This window comes from Somniosus microcephalus, chromosome 5 (assembly GCF_052327205.1).
Source record: "Somniosus microcephalus isolate GS21.2 chromosome 5, FLI_Smic_1.0, whole genome shotgun sequence".
Classification (NCBI taxonomy): Eukaryota; Metazoa; Chordata; class Chondrichthyes; order Squaliformes; family Somniosidae; genus Somniosus; species Somniosus microcephalus.
The window spans coordinates 313,830,948-313,850,910 of record NC_140991.1 but is presented as its reverse complement, the minus strand read 5'-3'; the positions used below and the strand labels follow the sequence as shown (position 1 = coordinate 313,850,910).

General features: G+C 46.3%; 1 protein-coding gene across 2 annotated transcripts in view; it reads left to right on the top strand.

Annotated features, from left to right (window-relative positions):
• Positions 1-19,963, top strand: part of drosha (drosha ribonuclease III) — a 213,962-nt gene that overhangs the window by 39,617 nt on the left and 154,382 nt on the right. For both annotated transcript variants that reach the window (XM_085989256.1, XM_085989257.1), the window contains exon 14: positions 8,612-8,736. In XM_085989256.1, coding sequence (XP_085845382.1) covers positions 8,612-8,736 — 125 coding nt within the window. The remainder of the gene's footprint in view (positions 1-8,611; positions 8,737-19,963) is intronic.

The following is a 19,963-nucleotide window of genomic DNA, read 5'->3' as shown; positions in this document are numbered from 1 at the left end:
CCGCCAAAAGAAATTGCAGGGAACATTGCCTATGACTGTACAATTGCAGCAAGACTTCCTTACTCTTGCACTCCAACCCCCTTACAATTAGAGGCACTATATAAAGCCAGGTTGTTGTAGACTACAGGGCAGATAGCTAATTGAAACTAATGTGACTTAACGTTCTCAAACTTAACACAAACGTTTCTTTTTTTTTATATATACACTGCTCTCTTTATCAAACTGGAAGTGGCCTTGCCTTATATGGTAGCCTCCGGTCAACGCGCTGTCCTTCAGCCGATTCTTACGCACACAGGTTTACATTTCTCTACAACATCCTTTTGGCAATGTACGTTAACATCCCGTTGCGTAGGTTGCAATGCCCTATTGGCAGGAATCCCAGTTTCAGTCCCAAGGTCCTGAAACGTGCCACTTGAACAAACTGACTGTTGCTAAGTGAAATCCGTATCTTCCTCTTTTTTTTTTTCCCTCCCCAATAATGCCAATCACTTTTTTTTTGCTCTATATTGAATGAGCTAAACACGAACGCGATTTGCCAAGTTCCATGTACCAACAGCGGGTGCTGTCACATGACGTTACAGCCAAGAGTTTTAATGCCAACTCGCATAGACTCTCTTAGCAAGGTGTTGTTTTGCTCTTGACGCGCAGTCGGGTAATCCGAATTGGCCGTGTGTGCTACAAGACGTCCCTCGAGTGCTCATTTCGTTGTGGCAGCACTTTTCATGCTCTTCAGATAACATGCTCCAGCTGTTTTAGGGAACCTGTGCACGTACAGTGCTGCCAAAGCACGCTGCTTCTCGTTGGCTTCAATTACAATCTTTTCAGACTGGGTCACTGTAGGAGGGGAAAACAATAGTACAATAAATTTGCTCATGGGACTTGAACAGTGGTATTTCTGAATTGAAAGCAAGTCTGCAATCTGCTGGGGTGAGGGGGGGAAATGTTGCACGGCTTTCAAGGGCCAAAGCTCTCTAGAAGTGCAACTTGGTGCGCACACTCTGATTGGCGAATTCAGGAGAAACTTCTTTACTCAGAGAGTGGTGAGAATGTGGAACTCGCTACCACAGGGGGTGGTTGAGTCAACGAGCGTAGATGCATTTAAGGGGAGGCTGGATAAGCGCACGAAGGGGAAAGTGTGATATCCGAGTGGTAAGGTCAGAAACTGAGAGAAGCGAGAGTTTAAGAACAAAACCCAACTGTTTATTTACACGGTGTAGCAGAGAAACATCTCTTACCAGCTGGAGGCAAGGCACCCAATTCTACTGCATGAGCACCAAGATGGAGGATCAACCTCAGTGTCATACCCATAATGCAATGCCACATTACCGTACTAACTGGTGTACCAGGACATTGAATACATGACCCATTACCTTAAATACTGGTGCATGTGAACCCTTAATATTTGGCTCCATCTGGTGGATAACTTAAACATTACATCCCAGATTACTATAGAAAGGAATCGAAGGTATGCTGATAGGATTAGATAAAGAGGGGTGGGAGGAGGCTCGCGTGGAGCGTAAGCACCGGCCTAGATGAGTTGGGCCGAATGGCCTGACACTGCTGTAGCCTCGATGTAATTCTATGTTTTCAAATCAATTGGGTAACTATAGTTTATTTTTTACTAAATCAAAACCATTAGTATTTCGGTTTAATAATGAAATTCTATTTGCAAAGGCTTTTTTGTTTTGAAATGTTGAACGCAGATATCTTGTTTCAAATCTGGGGGACTGCACAGGTCTTGTGCTACGGGAAGTGCTGGAAAGAGTAAAGCCTTGAACCAGTGGTTTTAAAAAAAAAAAAGGCTTTCAAACCGTGTCAGCCGTGGCTCGGTGGATAGCACCCTCGCCTCTGAGTCAAAAGGTTGTGGGTTCAAATCCCACTCCAGAGACGCGAGCATAAAAATCTAGGCTGACACTCCCAGTGCAGTACTGAGGGAGCGCTGAACTGTAAGAGGTGCCGTCTTTCGGATGAGATGTTAAACCGAGGCCCCGTCTGCTCTCTCAGGTGGACGTAAAAGATCCCATGGCCACTATTTCAAAGAAGAGCAGGGGAGTTCTCCCCGGTGTCCTGGGGCCAATATTTATCCCTCAATCAACATAATTAAAACAGATGATCTGGTCATTACCACATTGCTGTTTGTGGGAGCTTGCTGTGCACAAATTGGCTGCCGTGTTTCCGACAACAGTGACTACATAAGAACATAAGAAGTAGGAGCAGGAGTAGGCCATACGGCCCCTCGGGCCTGCTCCGCCATTCAATAAGATCATGGCTGATCTGAATCTAGACTCAGGTCCAGTTCCCTGCCCTCTCCCCGTAACCCCTAATTCCCTTATCTGCTAGGAAACTGTCTATCTCCATTTTAAATTTATTTAATGTTGCAGCTTCCACAGCTCTCTGGGGTAGCAAATTCCATAGATTTACTACCCTCTGAGTGAAGAAGTTTCTCCTCATCTCAGTTTTGAAAGGGCAGCCCCTTATTCTAAGATTATGCCCCCTAGTTCTAGTCTCACCCATCAGTGGAAACATCCTCCCTGCATCCACCCGATCAAGCCCCCTCACAATCTTATATGTTTCGATAAGATCGCCTCTCATTCTTCTGAACTCTAATGAGTAGGGTCCCAACCTACTCAACCTTTCCTCATGCGTCAACCCCCTCATCTCCGGAATCAACCGAGTGAACCTTCTCTGAACCGCCTCGAGAGCAAGTATATCTTTTCTTAAATATGGAAACCAAAACTGCACGCAGTATTCCAGGTGTGGCCTCACCAATACCCTGTATAACTGCAGCAAGACTTCCCTGTTTTTATACTCCATCCCCCTTGCAATAAATGCCAAGATTCCATTGGCCTTCCTGATCACCTGCTGCACCTGCATACTAACTTTTTGTGTTTCATGCACCAGGACCCCCAGATCCCTTTGTACTGTAGCACTTTGCAGTTCCTCTCCATTTAGATAATAACTTGCTCTTTGATTTTTTTCTGCCAAAGTGCATAACCTCACACTTTCCAACATTATATTGCATCTACCAAATCTCTGCCCACTCACTTAGCCTGTCTATGTCCTTTTGCAGGTTTTTTATGTCATCACTCATTGCTTTCCCTCCCATCTTTGTATCATCGGCAAACTTGGATATGTTGCACTCGGTCCCTTCCTCCAAATCGTTAATATACATTGTAAAGAGTTGGGGTCCCAGCACTGACCCCTGCGGAACACCACTAGTTACTGATTGCCAGCCCGAGACTGAACCATTTATCCCAACTCTTTGTTTTCTGTTAGATAGCCAATCTTCCATCCATGCCAGTATATTACCCCCAATCCTGTGATTTCTTATCTTGATCAGTAATCTTTTGTGTGGAACCTTGTCAAATGCCTTTTGGAAGTCCAAATACACTACATCCACTGGTTCCCCTTTATCCACCCTGTATGTTACATCCTCAAAGAATTCGAGCAAAATTGTCAAACATGACTTCCCCTTCATAAAACCATGCTGACACTGTCCTATTAAATTATGTTTATCCAAATGCTCTGTTACTGTTTCCTTAATAATGGACTCCAACACTTTGCCAACCACAGATGTTAGGCTAACTGGTCTATAGTTTCCAGCTTTTTGTCTACTTCCCTTCTTAAATAAGGGTGTTACATTAGCAGTTTTCCAATCTGCTGGGACCTTTCCTGAGTCCAGGGAGTTCTGGAAAATAATCACCAATGCATCCACAATCCCTACCGCCACTTCTCTCAAGACCCTAGGATGTAGGCCATCGGGTCCGGGGGATTTATCCACCTTAAGTCCCATTATTTTACTGAGTACCATCTCCTTAGTGATTTTAATCGTGTTTAGCTCCTCCCCCCCCCCCCCCCCCCCCCCATTGCCCCCTGTTTGTCCAGTGTTGGGATATTTTTAGTGTCCTCTACTGTAAAGACTGATACAAAATATTTGTTCAGCGTCTTTGCCATCTCCATGTTCCCCACCATTAGTTTCCCGGTCCCATCCTCTAAGGGACCAACGTTCACTTTAGCCACCCTTTTTCTTTTTATATAGCTGTAGAAACTCTTGCTATCTGTTTTTATATTTTTTGCTAGTTTACTTTCATAATCTATCTTCCCTTTCTTAATTAATCTTTTAGTTATTCTTTGCTGGCTTTTAAATGCTTCCCAATCTTCTATCCTCCCACTAGATTTGGCTACTTTATATGCCCTTGTTTTCAGTCGGATACTATCCTTTATTACTTTACTAAGCCACGGATGGCTGTCTTTTGTTTTACTCCCCTTTTTCCTCAGTGGAATATATTTATCTTGAAAGATGTGAAATATCTCCTTGAATGTAGACCACTGCTCTTGTACCGTCTTACACTTTAATCTCTTTTCCCAGTCCACTTTAGTCAATTCTACTCTCATACCTTCATAGTCTCCTTTATTTAAGCTCAGTACGCTGGTTTGAGATCCAACTCTCTCATCCTCAAACTGAATTTGGAATTCAACCATATTATGGTCACTCATTCCAAGGGGATCCTTTACTACGACATTTTTTATTAATCCTGTTTCATTACACAGGACCAGATCTAAGATTGCCTGCCCCCTGGTTGGTTCAGTTACATACTGCTCAAGGAACCCGTCCCTAATACACTCTATGAACTCTTCCTCAAGGCTGCCATGCCCAATTTGATTAGTCCAGTCAATATGAAAGTTAAAATCCCCCATGATTATAGCTGTTCCCTTATTACAAGCCCCAACTATTTCCTGATTTATACTCCGACCAACAGAGTTGCAACTGTTAGGAGGCCAAAAGACTCCACTTCAAAAAGTACTTCATTGGCTGTAAAGTGCTTTGGGACGTCCTGAGATTGTGAAAGGTGCTGTAGAAATACAAGTCTTTCTTTTTGGTTAGCTTTCTGCCTTGATTATTTTATGTTTTTTGTTTCCAAAAATACCTGTGTATATTTTCTTTTACGAGCAGTGTGGGCAAGGCAGATACATGATTGACAAATATTTTGTCTATTTGTTCAATAGTCACAAAGGCTAATGGAATGTTAGTCTTTATAACTAGAGGGGAGGAAGTTTCGACCACATCTGGAGCACTGTGTACAGTTCTGGATAGCGCACCGTGGAAAGGATATATTGGCCTTGGAAGGAGTGCAGCGCCAATTCACCAGAATGTTACCAGGGCTCCAAGGGTTAGATTATGAGGAGAGATTACAGAAACTAGGCTCGGATTCTCTGGAGTATAGAAGGTTAATGAGTCATTTGATTGAGTTTTTTTAGAATTTTGAAAGTTTTTTTTATTGGTTTATGGGATGTGGGCGTCGCTGGCAATGCCAGCATTTATTGCCTATCCCTACATGCCCTTGAGAAGGTGGTGGTGAGCCTTCTTCTTGAACCGCTGCAGTCCGTGTGGTGGAGGTGCTCCCACAGTGCTGTTAGGGAGGGAGTTCCAGGATTTTGACCCAGCGACGATGAAGGAACGGCCGATATATTTCCAAGTCAGGATGGTGTGTGACTTGGAGGGGAACTTGGAGGTGGTGGCGTTCCCATGCGCCTGCTGCCCTTGTCCTTCTAGGTGGTAGAGGTCGCGGGTTTGGGAGGTGCTGCCGAAGAAGCCTTGGCGAGTTGCTGCAGTGCATCTTGTAGATGGTACACACTGCAGCCACGGTGCGCCGCTGGTGGAGGGAGTGAATGTTTAACGTGGTGGATGGGGTGCCAATCAAGCGGGCTGCTTTGTCCTGGATGGTGGCGAGCTTCTTGAGTGTTGTTGGAGCTGCAATCATCCAGGCAAGTGGAGAGTATTCCATCACACTCCTGACTTGGGCCTTGTAGATGGTGGAAAGGCTTTGGGGAGTCAGGAGGTGAGACACTTGCCGCAGAATACCCAGCCTCTGATGGGGTAGATAGCGAGAATCTTTCCACTGGTGGGGGAATCTAGGACAAGGGGACATAACTTTAAAATCAGAGCCAGGCCATTCAGGAGAGAAGTTAGGAAACACTTCTTTATGCAAAGGGTGGTAGAAGTGTGGCGAACCCTCCCACAAAAAGCAGTAGACGCTCGTTCAATCAATAATTTAAAATCTCAGATCAATAGATTTTTGCTATCTAAGGGTATGAAGGGATATGGAGCCAATGCGGGTGGATAGTTAAGATACAGATCTCGTTGAATGGCCAAACAGATTCGAGGGGCTGAATGGCCTACTCACTGTTCCTGTTTCATATGAAATTTTAACAAATATTGCCATTGCTTTACCTTTCTATTTTCTGGATGCTGTAATCCAAATTAAATTACATTAATACAGAAATATCCATAGATTTATATATCAAACCTGCTAATAGCAGGCGCTAGGGTTTATTTCTAGAGGGATAGAATTGAAAAGTAGGGAAGTTATACTAAACCTGTATCGAACCTTGGTTAGACCACACTTGGAGCACTGCGTACAGTTCTGGTCGCCATATTATATATAAAGGATATAGAGGCACTGGAGAAGGTGCAGAGAAGATTTACAAGAATGATACCAGAAATGCGAGGGTATACCTATCAGGAAAGGATGAACAGGCTGGGTCTCTTTTCTCTTGAAAAATGGCTGAGGGGTGACCTAATAGAAGTCTTTAAAATTATGAAAGGTTTTGATAGAGTGGATACAGAGAGAATGTTTCCACTTGTGGGGAAGAGCAAAACTAGAGGCCATCAATATAAGATAGTCACCAAGAAATCCAATAGGGAATTCGGAAGAAAATTCTCACCCAGAGAGTGGTGAGAATGGAACTCGCTGCCACAGGGAGTGGTTGAAGCGAATAGTATCGATGTATTTAAGGGGAGGCTGGACAAGCGTATGAGGGAGAAGGGAATAGAGGGTTATGGTGATAGATTTAGATGAGGAAAGACGGGAGGAGGCTCGAGTGGAGCATAAATGCCGGCATGGACTGGTTGGGCCGAATGGCCTGTTTCTGTAATAAAAACAGAAAATGCTGGAAAAGCTCAGCGGGTCAGGCAGCATCTGTGGAGAGAGAAACAAGAGTTAACGTTTCAGGTCGATGACCCTTCGTCAGAACTGGAAAAAGCTGGAGATGGAACAGGTTTTTAAGGAAGTGTAGGGACAGGGAAAGGGGGGAGGGGAGGAAAGAACAAAAGGGAAGGTCTGTGATAGGATGGAAGGCAGGAGAGGTTGAGAGACAAAAGGGATGATGGTGCGAGGCAAAAGGAGATGGTACTGGGACAAGTTAAGAAACAAAAGCTGGTTCCAGATGAAGTGTAAATGGCAGGATGATCAACAGCTACCATGAGAGAGAGACAAAAAAATGGAAAAAAAAGAGGATGGGGCCGAGGTTATGATCTGAAATTGTTGAACTCGATGTTGAGTCCAGAAGGCTGTAAAGTGCCTAATCGAAAGATGAGGTGCTGTTCCTCGAGCTTACGTTGAGCTTCATTGGAACAGTGTAAGAGGCCGAGGACAGTGAGGTCAGAGTGGGAGTGAAGCGGAGAATTAAAGTGACAGGTGACCGGAAGCTCGGGGTCAAGCTTACGGACTGAACGGAGGTGTTCTGCAAAGCGGTCACCCAATCTGCGTTTGGTCTTCCCAATGTAGAGGAGACCGCATCGTGAGCAGTGAATACAGTATACTAAATTGCAAGAAGTACAAGTAAATCGCTGTTTCACCTGGAAGGAGTGTTTGCGACCCTGGACAGTGGGAAGGGAGGAGGTAAAAGGGCAGGTGTTGCATCTCCTGCGCTTGCATGGGAAGGTGCCGGGCGAAGGGGAAGGGGTGCTGGAGGTAATAGAGGAGTGGACCAGGGTGTCGCGGAGGGAGCGCTCCCTTCGGAATGCTGAAAGGGGAGGTGAGGGGAAGATGTGTTTGGTGGTGGGATCACTTTGGAGGTAGCGGAAATGCCGGAGGATGATCCGTTGAATGTGGAGGCTGGTGGGGTGAAAGGTGAGCACAAGGGGAACCCTATCGTGGTTCCGGGAGGAAGGGGCAGGGGTGAGGGCAGAAGTGCGGGAAATAGAACGGACACGGTCAAGGGCCGTGTCAACCACGGTAGAGGGGAATCCTCGGTTGAGGAAAAAGGAAGACATGTCGGAAGCACTGGTATGGAAGGTGGCATCGTCGGAACAGATGCGGCGGAGACGGAGAAACTGAGAGAATGGAATAGAGTCCTTACAGGAAGCGGGGTGGGAGGAAGTGTAGTCCAGGTAGCTGTGGGAGTCGGTGGGCTTGTCGTGAATGTTTGTCAATAGCCTATCCCCAGCCTATGGCCTGTTTCTGTGCCGAGTATCCTCTGTAATCCTATGTAAAAGACATATTACAAACATTATAAAAGAAAAGGAACTTGAAAGTTTCTATTTTGCTGCCTGGTATATAGGATTATTGAGTTCACAGTTCGAATTAATTTCTGAGGTAAATCTTTTGCACAGAAGCCTGTTCACTCACTCCAGAGTCTGTCCGCTGTAAGATCACTCCACTTGACCATTTGGATGATCAGCCATGAGCTCATTGAATGGCGGAGCAGGCTCGAGGGGCCGAATGGCCGACTCCTGCTCCTATCTTCTATGTTTCTGATGTTTGTGTTATTGTGTTGTTGTTATTTACCGGACAGCTGTTTAACCAAGATTCCTCTGATGTCTTTACAGAAGCCCAGCTCTGTTCGTATTGACCAGTTGGACCGGGAGCAGTTTAACCCTGAGGTCATCACCTTTCCGATTATAGTTCATTTCGGTATCCGGCCTGCTCAGCTAAGTTATGCCGGGGACCCACAGTAAGTTGACCTCTTCGCACTACCTCAACACACAAAAGCAAACTACAGGAAACTCTTTTTTTTTATCCGGCACCTAAATAACCGGAAATCTCTGTTAACTGGCATAATTCAGGAGTAGGTTCAGCTAAGTTTTACTTCATATTAGTGGCCTGTTCCTGGATCTTGTGGTCGGGTTCCTGCACCTGTTGCTAAGCAACAGGGATGCTTGGATCTTGTGGTCGGAGTTCTTGCACCTGTTGCTAAGCAACAGGGACGCTTGGATCTTGTGGTCGGAGTTCTTGTACCTGTTGCTGAGCAACAGGGACGCTTGGATCTTGTGGCCGGTTCCTGCACCTGTTGCTAAGCAACAGGGAAGCCTGGATTTGTTGCTGTGTACGGAGCTCTCGTACCTTTCCCTATACCTCTCTGTAATCCGGACTTTTTGATAAACCGGCACCACGCCGGTCCCGTTGGTGCCGGATAAAAAAGAGTTTCCTGTACTGCACATGCTGGAAATCACAGTACCTGTTGCTTCCTCTGAAACTTATTACTGATAAAGGCCGAGAGTACAGAAGCCAGGAAGTTACACTAAACCTTTATAAAACACTAGTTTGGCCCCAGCTGGAGTATTGTGTCCAATTCTGGGCACCGCCACTTTAGGAAGGACATGAATGCATTGGAGAAATTACAGAAGAGATTTACTAGAATGGTTCCAGGGATAAGGGAATTCAGTTATGTGGGTAGACTGGAAAAGCTGGGGTTGTTCTCCTTGGAGCAGAGAAGGTTAAGAGGAGATTTGATAGAGGTGTTCAAAATCATGAAGGGTTTTGATGGAGTAAATAAAGAGAAAGGGGGAAAAATTCAGTATCACCCTGTTTGGAGCGCCATTATCGGCCGTGTGCAAAGTTTAGCGCCTGGCGCTAATTATCGCCTCCAACGGCAAACTTGGCTTTTATCGCTCCTGGAGGTGATTGGAGCGCTAAATCAGGCGCTGCACACCTGTCTTAAGGCGCAAAGGCCGAGGAGCGAGGCGCTACCTCAGAGCGCTGGCGAAGCAAGGAAGGGCAAATCAAAATGAACCTGCAAAGTGCTGTTCAGTACCCAAAACTCCTTCACACAGCGTTGAATCTTCCAGAAGTCTCTCTCTCTCTCTCTCTCTCAGAATGCGTGGTGCAAAAATGTCACCAACAAAAAAAGGCAGGAAGCGGCCGCCTTTAAATAGCGCTCCCCTAGTCCCTTTCTGACTGCAAAACACTCCCCTCAACCTGTCGTTGCTAGCGGCAGGCGGCAAGGCAGGGGGTGCCACTCAATATCCGGTCTGGGGCGCTACTGGGGCGTTGCGCACTCGACTGACGTCACAATCTGCCGGCGCAGGAGATCGTGGCGGTAGTGTTTAGCGCCGCCGCAAAATGTCTAGTTAATTTCGTGAGCAGCGCTAACGGGAGGCGCAAACAACTGAATTTTTCTTCCAAGTCTTTCCAGTGGCAGAAGGGTCGATAACCAGAGGGCACAGATTGAAGGTGATTGACAGAAGAACCAGAGGCGACATGAGGAAAAACTGTTTTACGCAACGAGTGGTTATGATTTGGAATGCGCTGCCTGATAGGGCGGTGGACACAGAATCAATAGGAACCTTCAAAAGGGAATTGGATAAATATTCGAAGGAGAAACAATTGCAGGGATATGGGGAAAGAGCGGGGGAGTGGGACTGACTGGATTGCTCCTCGAAAGAGCCAGCGCAGACTCGATGGGCCGAATGGCCTCCTTCTGTGCTGTACTATTCTATGATTCTATGATTTTCACTCCTCCCCACTCTCAAATTGCCCCCTCGATTCCCCTCCCAGTACTCCCATACTCAACAATGCCTTGTTACTGCCATCTTAGTTCTGCCAAACTCCAAGTCCGTCCTTCCACCGCTGTCACACCCAGCTCTACCAAAACATGCTGCAGGTGCACCCTTCCCGTGCCCTAACTCGCACCAAGTCCCGTTCACCCATCCCCCCCTGTGCTCGCTGACCGACATTGGCTCCCAGTTAAGCAGCGCCTCGATTTTAAATTCTCATCCTTGTTTTCAAATCCCTCCATGGCCTCGCCCCCTCCCTATCTCTGTAAACTCCTTCAGCCCCACAACCCCCCGAGATCTCTGTACTCTAATTCTGCCCTCTTGAGTATCCCTGATTATAATTGCTCAACCATTGGTGGCCGTGCCTTCTGCTGCCTGGGCCCTAAGCTCTGGAATTCCCTCCCTAAACCTCTCCGCCTCTCTTTCCTCCTTTAAGACGCTCCTTAAAACCTACCTCTTTGACCAAGCTCTAATATCTCTTTATGTGGCTCACCATCACATTTTGTTTGTTAACACTCCTGTCAAGCACCTTGGGACGTTTTACTATGTTAAAGGCGCTATATAAATACAGATTGTTGTTGTTCCCAGTGTTCCAAAATACCACAACCGCTGCTTCCAGCTCTCAGTCCACAACACCTGTCCTGGTTTTCCCAAAAACTGGCATTTTCTCTCTCCCACCGCCCCCACACCGATGTTCCCACACCTCCATTGCCTCTGCTTACTTGTACACGAATCACTGAAATTACCAGGATAACTTCCCCAGCAGACAGCCCCTGAACCCATGCAGCTCTCACCCGCCAACCCTCCACCATCGCTACCTGTAGTTCCGAAAAAGTATCTTCTATTTACCTGTAGCAGGTTCGCTAACATAACCTTCTGTATCCATGCAGATATGGACATGAGAGGGTGCAGAGGAGATTTACCAGAATGGTTCCGGGGATGGGGGATCTTAGCTACAAGGACAGGTTGGAGAAGCTGGATTTGTTTTCATTAGAGCAAAGGAGGTTGAGGGGTGATTTGATAGAGGTGTACAAGATTATGACGGATTTGGATAGGCTAGACGGGGAAAGGCTGTTCCCACTAGTTGATGGTACAAGGACTAGGGGACATAGATTTAAGGTTTTGGACAAGAGATACAGGAGGGACGTGAGGAAAAACTTTTTTTCGCTGCGAGTGGTGAGGACCTGGAACTCGCTGCCAACGGAAGTGGTGGAAGCGGAGACACTCAGTGTTTTCAAGGGGAGACTGGATAGGCACTTGAGGGAAATAAACTTGCAGGGCTACGGGGATAGAGCGGGGGAATGGGACTGACTGGATTGCTCTACAGAGAGCCGGCACGGACTCAATGGGCCGAATGGCCTCCTCCTGTGCCGTTATGACTCTAAGATCACGCACTTCCAACCCGAGAAAGCTACAATTAGACTTAGCCATCGCTGTAATTCAGTGGCCTGGCTAATGTACTGCGGCTGATTGTCGCTTGTAAAAATGGGTGTAGACAGGGTATAACAGAGTAGAAAATTAGGTGGAAATTGGCTACGCTTGATTGGTGGTCTGGCTTCAATTTCTGTTGAGTCTGGGTCAGTCAGTTTAAGCTCCCATCCAAAGCAATGAGTAAAATTCAATGTGGAAATCCGGTTAAAGGCGCTGTGTAAAGGCAAGCTGTTGTTGTTGTTCTGAGGTAGGATGATGCCTTAGCATGCCCGGCGATGACTCTACGTCTGTTGGTCTGCCGGGAGAGAAGATGTTACTGGCCAAGGGAAAGGTATAAATTTCGAGGGGGAGTGAGTCTGGATTTCCCCTTTAAGTCATCGAACCATCACTTTTTGTGATTCTTACTAAAAATTAGGATGCTTATGTCAGCTGTGGCTCAGTGGGCAGCACCCTCGCCTCTAAGTCAGAAGGTTGTGGGTTCAAGTCCCCACTCCAGGGACTTGTGTGCATAAAGCTAGGCTGACACGCCCAGTGTAGTGCTGAGGGAGTGCTGCACTGCCGGAGGTGCCGTCTTTCGGATGAGACGTTAAACCGAGGCCCCGTCTGCTCTCTCAGGTTCCAAGGCACTATTTGGAAGAAGAGCAGGGGAGTTATCCCCGGTGTCCTGGGGCCAATATTTATCCTTAAATCCTCATAACAAAACAGATGATCTGGCCATTATCACATTGCAGTTTGTGGGAGCTTGCTGTGCGCAAATTGGTTGCCTTGTTTCCCACATTACAACAGTGACTCCACTTGAAAAAGTACTTCATTGGCTGTAAAGCGCTTTGGGACGTCTGGTGGTCGTGAAAGGCGCTATAGAAATGCAAGTCTTTCATTCTTTTTGAATAATGAAGCATCCCATGCACACAACAGCAATTCCTGCTGCAGATGATCTCTCCACATTGCCGTCTGCTGTCTGTGTGGGAACACACCAGGTACTGCTTTACTGCCCGTAGAAAATAGAGCAAAACATGGTCCTATTATTTAAAAAAAGCACCAGTAACAAGAGTTTAACGAATCAAATGCCTGCACAATTTGTTTTTAATTTTCAACTTGTTGGATTTGGAAGGAATCTCATACCTATTTTTTTATTTTTTAAATCCTGTTAACCAGGGTAGGTGAAACAAATTGCAAATCTCTAAACAGTGATTCACAATTGCTAAGTTTCTGTTGTGGCCTAAATAACAGATGGAAAATTGAGTTTAAAGAGAGAAAATACACAAATTTGAAGAAGTTAGAAGGGCACGAGATATTCTTTTTTTGTAGTGCACTTTCAAAAAAAAAAGTCTATATTCAGTGCGGCCTCGTAACAGTTTCTAACATCACCAAGTGGTGGCAGTAGTGTCACAGGAAGCTGACACATTGACAGTGAATTACAGAAAGCACACAGCGTTAAGTTTTAGAAAAGAAAAAAAAGACTTGCATTTATATAGCACCTTTCACGACCACCAGACGTCCCAAAACGCTTTACAGCCAATGAAGGACTATTTTGAAGTTTAGTCACTGTTGTAATGTGGGAAACGCAGCAGCCAATTTGCGCACAGCAAGCTCCCACAAACAGCCATGTGATAATGACCAGATAATCTGTTTTTAGTGATGTTGATTGAGGGATAAATATTGGCCCCAGGACACCGGGGATAACTCCCCTGCTCGTCTTCAAAATAGTGCCATGGGATCTTTTACGTCCACCTGAGAGAGCAGACGGGGCCTCGGTTTAACGTCTCATCTGAAAGACGGTACCTCCGACAGTGCAGCGCCCCCTCAGCACTGCACTGGGAGTGTCAGCCTAGAATTTTGTCGGATAACGCTCCTGCGAAGCGCCTTGGGACGTTTTTCTATGTTAAAGGTGCTATAGTAAATGCAAGCTGTGGTTGTTGTAATGTTGCCCATGCAGAGTTGAAGGTAAACGGACTACAGGTTCCAACACAAGAGCTCGCTGCTTACAAAGATGCTTTTTTAACTGCTTTCTCAACCTGCCCTGCCACCTTCAACGGTCGGTGCACATATACCCCCAGGTCTCTCTCTTCATACACCCCCTTTAGGATTGTACCCTTTAGTTTATATTGCCTCTGCTCGTTCTTCCTACCAAAATGTATCACTTCGCACTTTTCTGCGTTAAATTTCATCTGCCACGTGTCCGCCCATTTCACCAGCCTGTCTATGTCCTCTTGAAGTCTATCACTCTCCTCCTCACTGTTCACTATACTTCCAAGTTTTTTGCCATCTGCAAATTTTGAAATTGTACCCGGTACACCCAAGTCCAAGTCATTAATACATATCAAGAAAAGCAGTGGTCCTGGTGCCAACCCCTGTCGAACACCACTGTATACCTTCCTCCAGTCCGAAAAACAACTGTTCACCACTACTCTCTGTTTCCTGTCACTAAGCCAATTTTGTATCCATGCTGCCACTGTCCCTTTTATTCCATGGGCTTCAATTTTGCTGGCAAGCCTATTATGTGGCACTTTGTCGAACGCCTTTTGGAAATCCATGTACACTACGTCAACCGCATTGCCCTCATCAACCCTCTCTGTTACCTCATCAAAAAACTCATCAAGTTAGTTAAACATGATCTGCCTTTTCAAATCCACGCTGGCTCTCCTTAATTGTCCAAGTGACTGGTAATTTTGTCCTGTATTATTATTTCTAAAAGCTTCCCTGCTAATGAGGTTAAACTGACTTGTAGTTGCTGGGTTTATCCTTACACCCTTTTTTGAACAATGATGTAACATTTGCAATTCTCCAGTCCTCTGGCACCACCCCTATATCCAAGGAGGATTGGAAGATTATGGCCAGTACCTCCGCAATTTCCACCTTTACTTCCCTCAGCCTGCTAGGATGCATCCCATCCAGTCCTGGTGACTTATCTACTTTAAGGACAGACAGCCTTTCTCGTACCTCCTCTTTATCAATTTTGATCTCATCCAGTATCTCAACTACCTCCTCTTTCACTATGACTTTGGCAGCATCTTCTTCCTTAGTGAAGACCGATGCAAAGTATTCATTTAGTACCTCAGCCATGCCCTCTGCCGCCATGCGTAGGTCTCCATTTTGGTCCCTAATCCGCCCCACTCCTTACTACCCGTTTACTATTTCTATGCCTATAGAAGACTTCTGAATTCCCTTTTATGTTGGCTGCCAATCTATTTTCGTACTCTCTCTCTTTGCCCCTCTTATTTCCTTTCTCACTTCCCCCTCTGAACTTTCTATATTCAGCCTGGTAAATGCAAGTCTTTCTTTTCTTTCTGTAAATGCTTTGTCCCGAGACCCCTTGAAATCTTTGATTCTTGAGCCCTCGGTGACTTCACCTCTCAGTTGCTCGATGTAAACCTTAGCCATCAGACGTTGAAGCCAATTTATGCACAGGTTACCTCATTTCGCAACTTAACGAGTTCTGATGAGTGTTGCCGTTCTCCGATTGGAATGGCATCCCAATGTGCAGTGTAGATGGACTCCCTGGAGTAAATACGCTTCCCAGTTTATATGCAAGGCTGTACCTGGCAAAGGAGCCAATGCCTCTCAACAGTATCACTTCTGAAAGTTGGAAAGTAAGATAGCTGGTGATGTGAGGATTTCACAGTGAATAAGCGTACAATTTTCAACAGAACACTGATCTATCATAAACTCCGATTGATTAAGTGAGCGAGCTGGTTTCACCCCCCTGACTAGTGGGCATTCCGCATAAAATTCCCCGCTGTGGCTACTCCTCTGTCTCATTTTCTTTTTTTTTTGCCGAGTTTGCAAAGGTGAGAGGAAGGAGAGGGGCCGAATTTGAGAAATTGTACAACTTGGCCCTCGTCCAACGGTCTGCGCCGTGCTGCCCTGGCTTTGTCCAGCTTACCCAAGGACCAATGTTCCCTTTGAGCCGCGCGGCTGCGCTGCGCCCTGGGTGGCCCCGCGCAGCTGGTGAGCCGGCTTTTAAATGGAGAAGCCGCGCGGCGCCCAATTTTGAAAGGGCCGTGCAGACGGTTAAAGGGGCCGCGCCGCCCAAAAATAAATCACAGGGAGTGACATGAATCAGCCATTCATGAAAGAAAGACTTATGAAATAATACTGAGCGGCCTGCGGGGGGGCGCTGTCCAGGGAGAGTATAAATACTCAGGCACGGGCCCAGCTTGCGCAGGACATTCTTAACAGGAACTAGTGAAGGACACAACTAGACCTCCATGTTGTAAAACAGTTGATTAAAGCTTTGTTTAACACTTAGACCAAGTGCCTAGTAGTTTTCTTACGTCAGGGAGCATTGCCAAGGGCCATTTAAAATGTTACCAATGCCTTTCTAATGCCTGCCTTTACCAGCAGACTATAAATAAACTCGCAGCCCTTACAACCATGATCCTGTTCTGATAAAACTAAATGCACGCAACTAAAGGTTAACTTTTCAGCCGAATTGATAGACTACTGGCTACAGACTCTGGAATAGGTAAGCGGGCCAATTCCTTGGGAACATAAAGGGAAGAATTATTCCTGGGTCGAGTTAGATTGTTAATTTAAGGAAACAATTGTCCAGACAAAGCCAATATTCCGGTTCACTATAACTACCAAAATACGCATTACCTGTAATGTATTTAGTTGGAGAAAACTGTTCAGTTTATCCTGTCATCGTGACGAACCATAAGAATATAAAAATTGGGAGCAGGAGTGGACCATTCGGCCCCTCGAGCCTGCTCCGCCATTCAATAAGATCATGGCTGATCATCGACCTCAACTCCACTTTCCCGCCCGATCCCCATATCCCTTGATTCCCTTTGAGCCCAAATATCTATCGATCTCAGCCTTGAATATACTCAACGATTCAGCATCCACAGCCCTCTGGGGTAGAGAATCCCAAACATTCACAACCCTCTGGGTGAAGAAATTCCTCCTCATCTCAGTCTTAAATGGCCGACCCCTTATCCTGAGACTGTGCCCCCTAGTTCGAGACACTCCAGTCAGGGGAAACAACCTCTCGGCATCGACCCTGTCAATCACCCTCAGAATCTTATGTTTCAATGAGATCACCTCTCATTCTTCTAAACTCCAGAGAGTATCGGCCCATTCTACACAATCTCTCCTCATAGGACTGCCCTCTCATCCCAGGGATCAATCTAGTGAACATTCATTGCACCCCCTCTAAGGCAAGTATATCCTTCCTTAAGTAAGGAGACCAAAACTGTGCCCAGTACTGCAGGTGTGGTCTCACCAAAACCGCATACAATTACAGCAAGACTTCCTTACTCTTACACTGCAACCCCTTTGCAATGAAGTGCAGTGGTGTGCACTGTATTTAAAAGTTGGGATAATTCTTGCGCTTTGAACATTAAATTAGTTAATACAATGACCTTTTTTTCTTTGTTCCTGGGATGTGGGCGTCGCTGGCAAGGCCAGCATTTATTGCCCATCCCTAATTGCCCTTGAGAAGGTGGTGGTGAGCCGCCTTCTTGAACCGCTGCAGTCCGTGTGGTGAAGGTACTCCCACAGTGCTGTCAGGGAGGGAGTTCCAGGATTTTGACCCAGCGACGATGAAAGATCGGCCGATATATTTCCAAGTCAGGATGGTGTGCGACTTGGAGGGGAACTTGGAGGTGGTGGTGTTCCCATGCGCCCACTGCCCTTGTCCTTCTAGGTGGAAGAGGTAACAACAGAAAATGCTGGAAATACTCAGCAGGCCAGGCAGCATCCGTGGAGAGAGAAACAGAGTTAACGTTTCAGGTCTGGGACCCTCCACGGATGCTGCCTGGCCTGCTGAGTATTTCCAGCATTTTCTGTTGTTATTTCAGATTTCCAGCATCCGCAGTATTTTGCAATTATATAGGTGGAAGAGGTCGCAGGTTTGGGAGGTGCTGCCGAAGAAGCCTTGGCGAGTTGCTGCAGTGCATCTTGTAGATGGTACACGCTGCAGCCACGGTGCGCCGGTGGTGGAGGGAGGGAGTGTTTAAGGAGGTGGATGTACTAGTGGATTTAGGTGCTGACTCGCTCACATATTGCCACTTGTATATAATATATACACAGGCCCAACAGTTGGAATGAGATCAAAGTAATGCATCAGTGGAGCGCTCTCTCCCCACTGCTGAATGTGTCCTACAAAAAAACGAAACTCGCCTTCAATTCCCTCTAGGTTTTTTATTTCAGCGGTTGCTTTTAGAATGGGAACCAGACCTGGAGGAGAAACAGGATTAGTAGGTCATGAGTGGCATTAACGTTCTTGTGAATGCAGTCCTCCTGCAGCCACTGTGCTATAATGGAAATGGCTAAATGTCTTTTGGGGAATGCTTCTGTGGAACCTACTCGAAGGTTGCCTGGGAACACAGTTGGAGGTGAAAAGGGTGCCTTGAATTTGGAGGATGGGGGCTGATTGCAGCTTCAGGGCACTGCAGTTGTCAAAATGGCGAGAAACACCGCTGTAAAAGGCACAGCATATAATGTACCGACAAGGGAGGGCATTCCAAAAAGTTGCTCCTTGTTGATATAACAGTTGCTGACAGATTGTAAATAAAAGTGCCCAGCCAGCAACCAAGTTCGAAGCCCGCTTTTTAATTTGCCTTTATTAATTTTTAACCCGACTCGAAACAAAAACACTCTGACCACTTTGCTCTAAGAAAAGCTTGTTTAAAGTGCACGAGTATGATTTTATACTTTTAAACAGGAGTGTCAATTTTTTTACCTGTTTGTGAAGGTGAAGGATAGAAGAAAAGATTTGGTGTTGTATCGCACCTTTGCATGACCTCAGGACATCCCGAAACGCTTTACAGCCAATTAAGTAGAGAATGATAGAATAGCACAGCACAGAAGGAGGCCGTTCGGCCCATCGGGTCTGCGCCGGCTCTTTCGAAGAGCAATCCAGTCAGTCCCACTCCCCCGCTCTTTCCCCATATCCCTGCAATTTTTTCTCCTTCAAGTATTTATCCAATTCCCTTTTGAAGGCGACTATTGAATCTGTTTCCACCGCCCGATCAGGCAGTGCATTGCAAATCATACTTGTAAACTGTAGTCACTGTTGTAACGTAGGTAACGTGGCAGCCAATTTGCGCACAGCAAGCTCCCACAAACAGCGACGTGATAATGAGCAGATAAACTCTCTTTTAGTGATGTCGATTGAAGGATAAATATTGACCAGGACACCGGGGATAACGCCCCTGCTCTTCTTCGAAATAGTGGCCGTGGGATCTTTTACACCAACCCGAGAAGGCAGATGGGGTCCTCGGTTTAATGTCTCATCTGAAAGATGGCACCTCCGACAGTGCAGCGCTCCCTCAGCACTGCACTGGGAGCATCAGCCTAGATTTCTGTACTCAAATCTCTGGAGTGGGGGCTTGAACCCACAACCTTCTGAGCCACTGGCTGGACACTCTGAAGGATTTCACAGCTGGGTATCAAAACACTTGTCCATGTTTAGTACCCAGTCAGTGTTTGCACCAAGCAACTTCCAGGTCAGGTGCAATCAGAATCGGATGCAGTGAAATCTCCTCTGTGCTTGACTCCAATAACACATCATATGGTGCCTTTGATTTATGTCAGTGGAGCCTTTCTGCTGAAAGGTTTTGCACAAGCCATTCTATAAGTAGTTTTAGAAAGTGCACTCCCAGTATTTCTCCATTCCTTCTGCCAAATGCTTCCTATGAAAATATTCACAGAATCACAGAAACCCCACAGTGCAGATAGAGGCCATTTCGGCCCATCGAGCCTGCACCGACACATATCCCACCCGATCCCCGTAACCCCTACACCAACACATATCCCACCCTATCCCCGTAACCCCACGTATTTAATCCCCCTAACACTAAGGGTCAATTTATCATAGCCAATCAACCTAACCTGCACATCTTTGGACTGTGGGAGGAAACCGGAGCACCCGGAGTAAACCCACGCAAACACGGGGAGAATGTGCAAACTCCACACAGACAGTCGCCCAAGGCCGGATTCGAACCCGGGTCCCTGGCGCTGTGAGGCAAC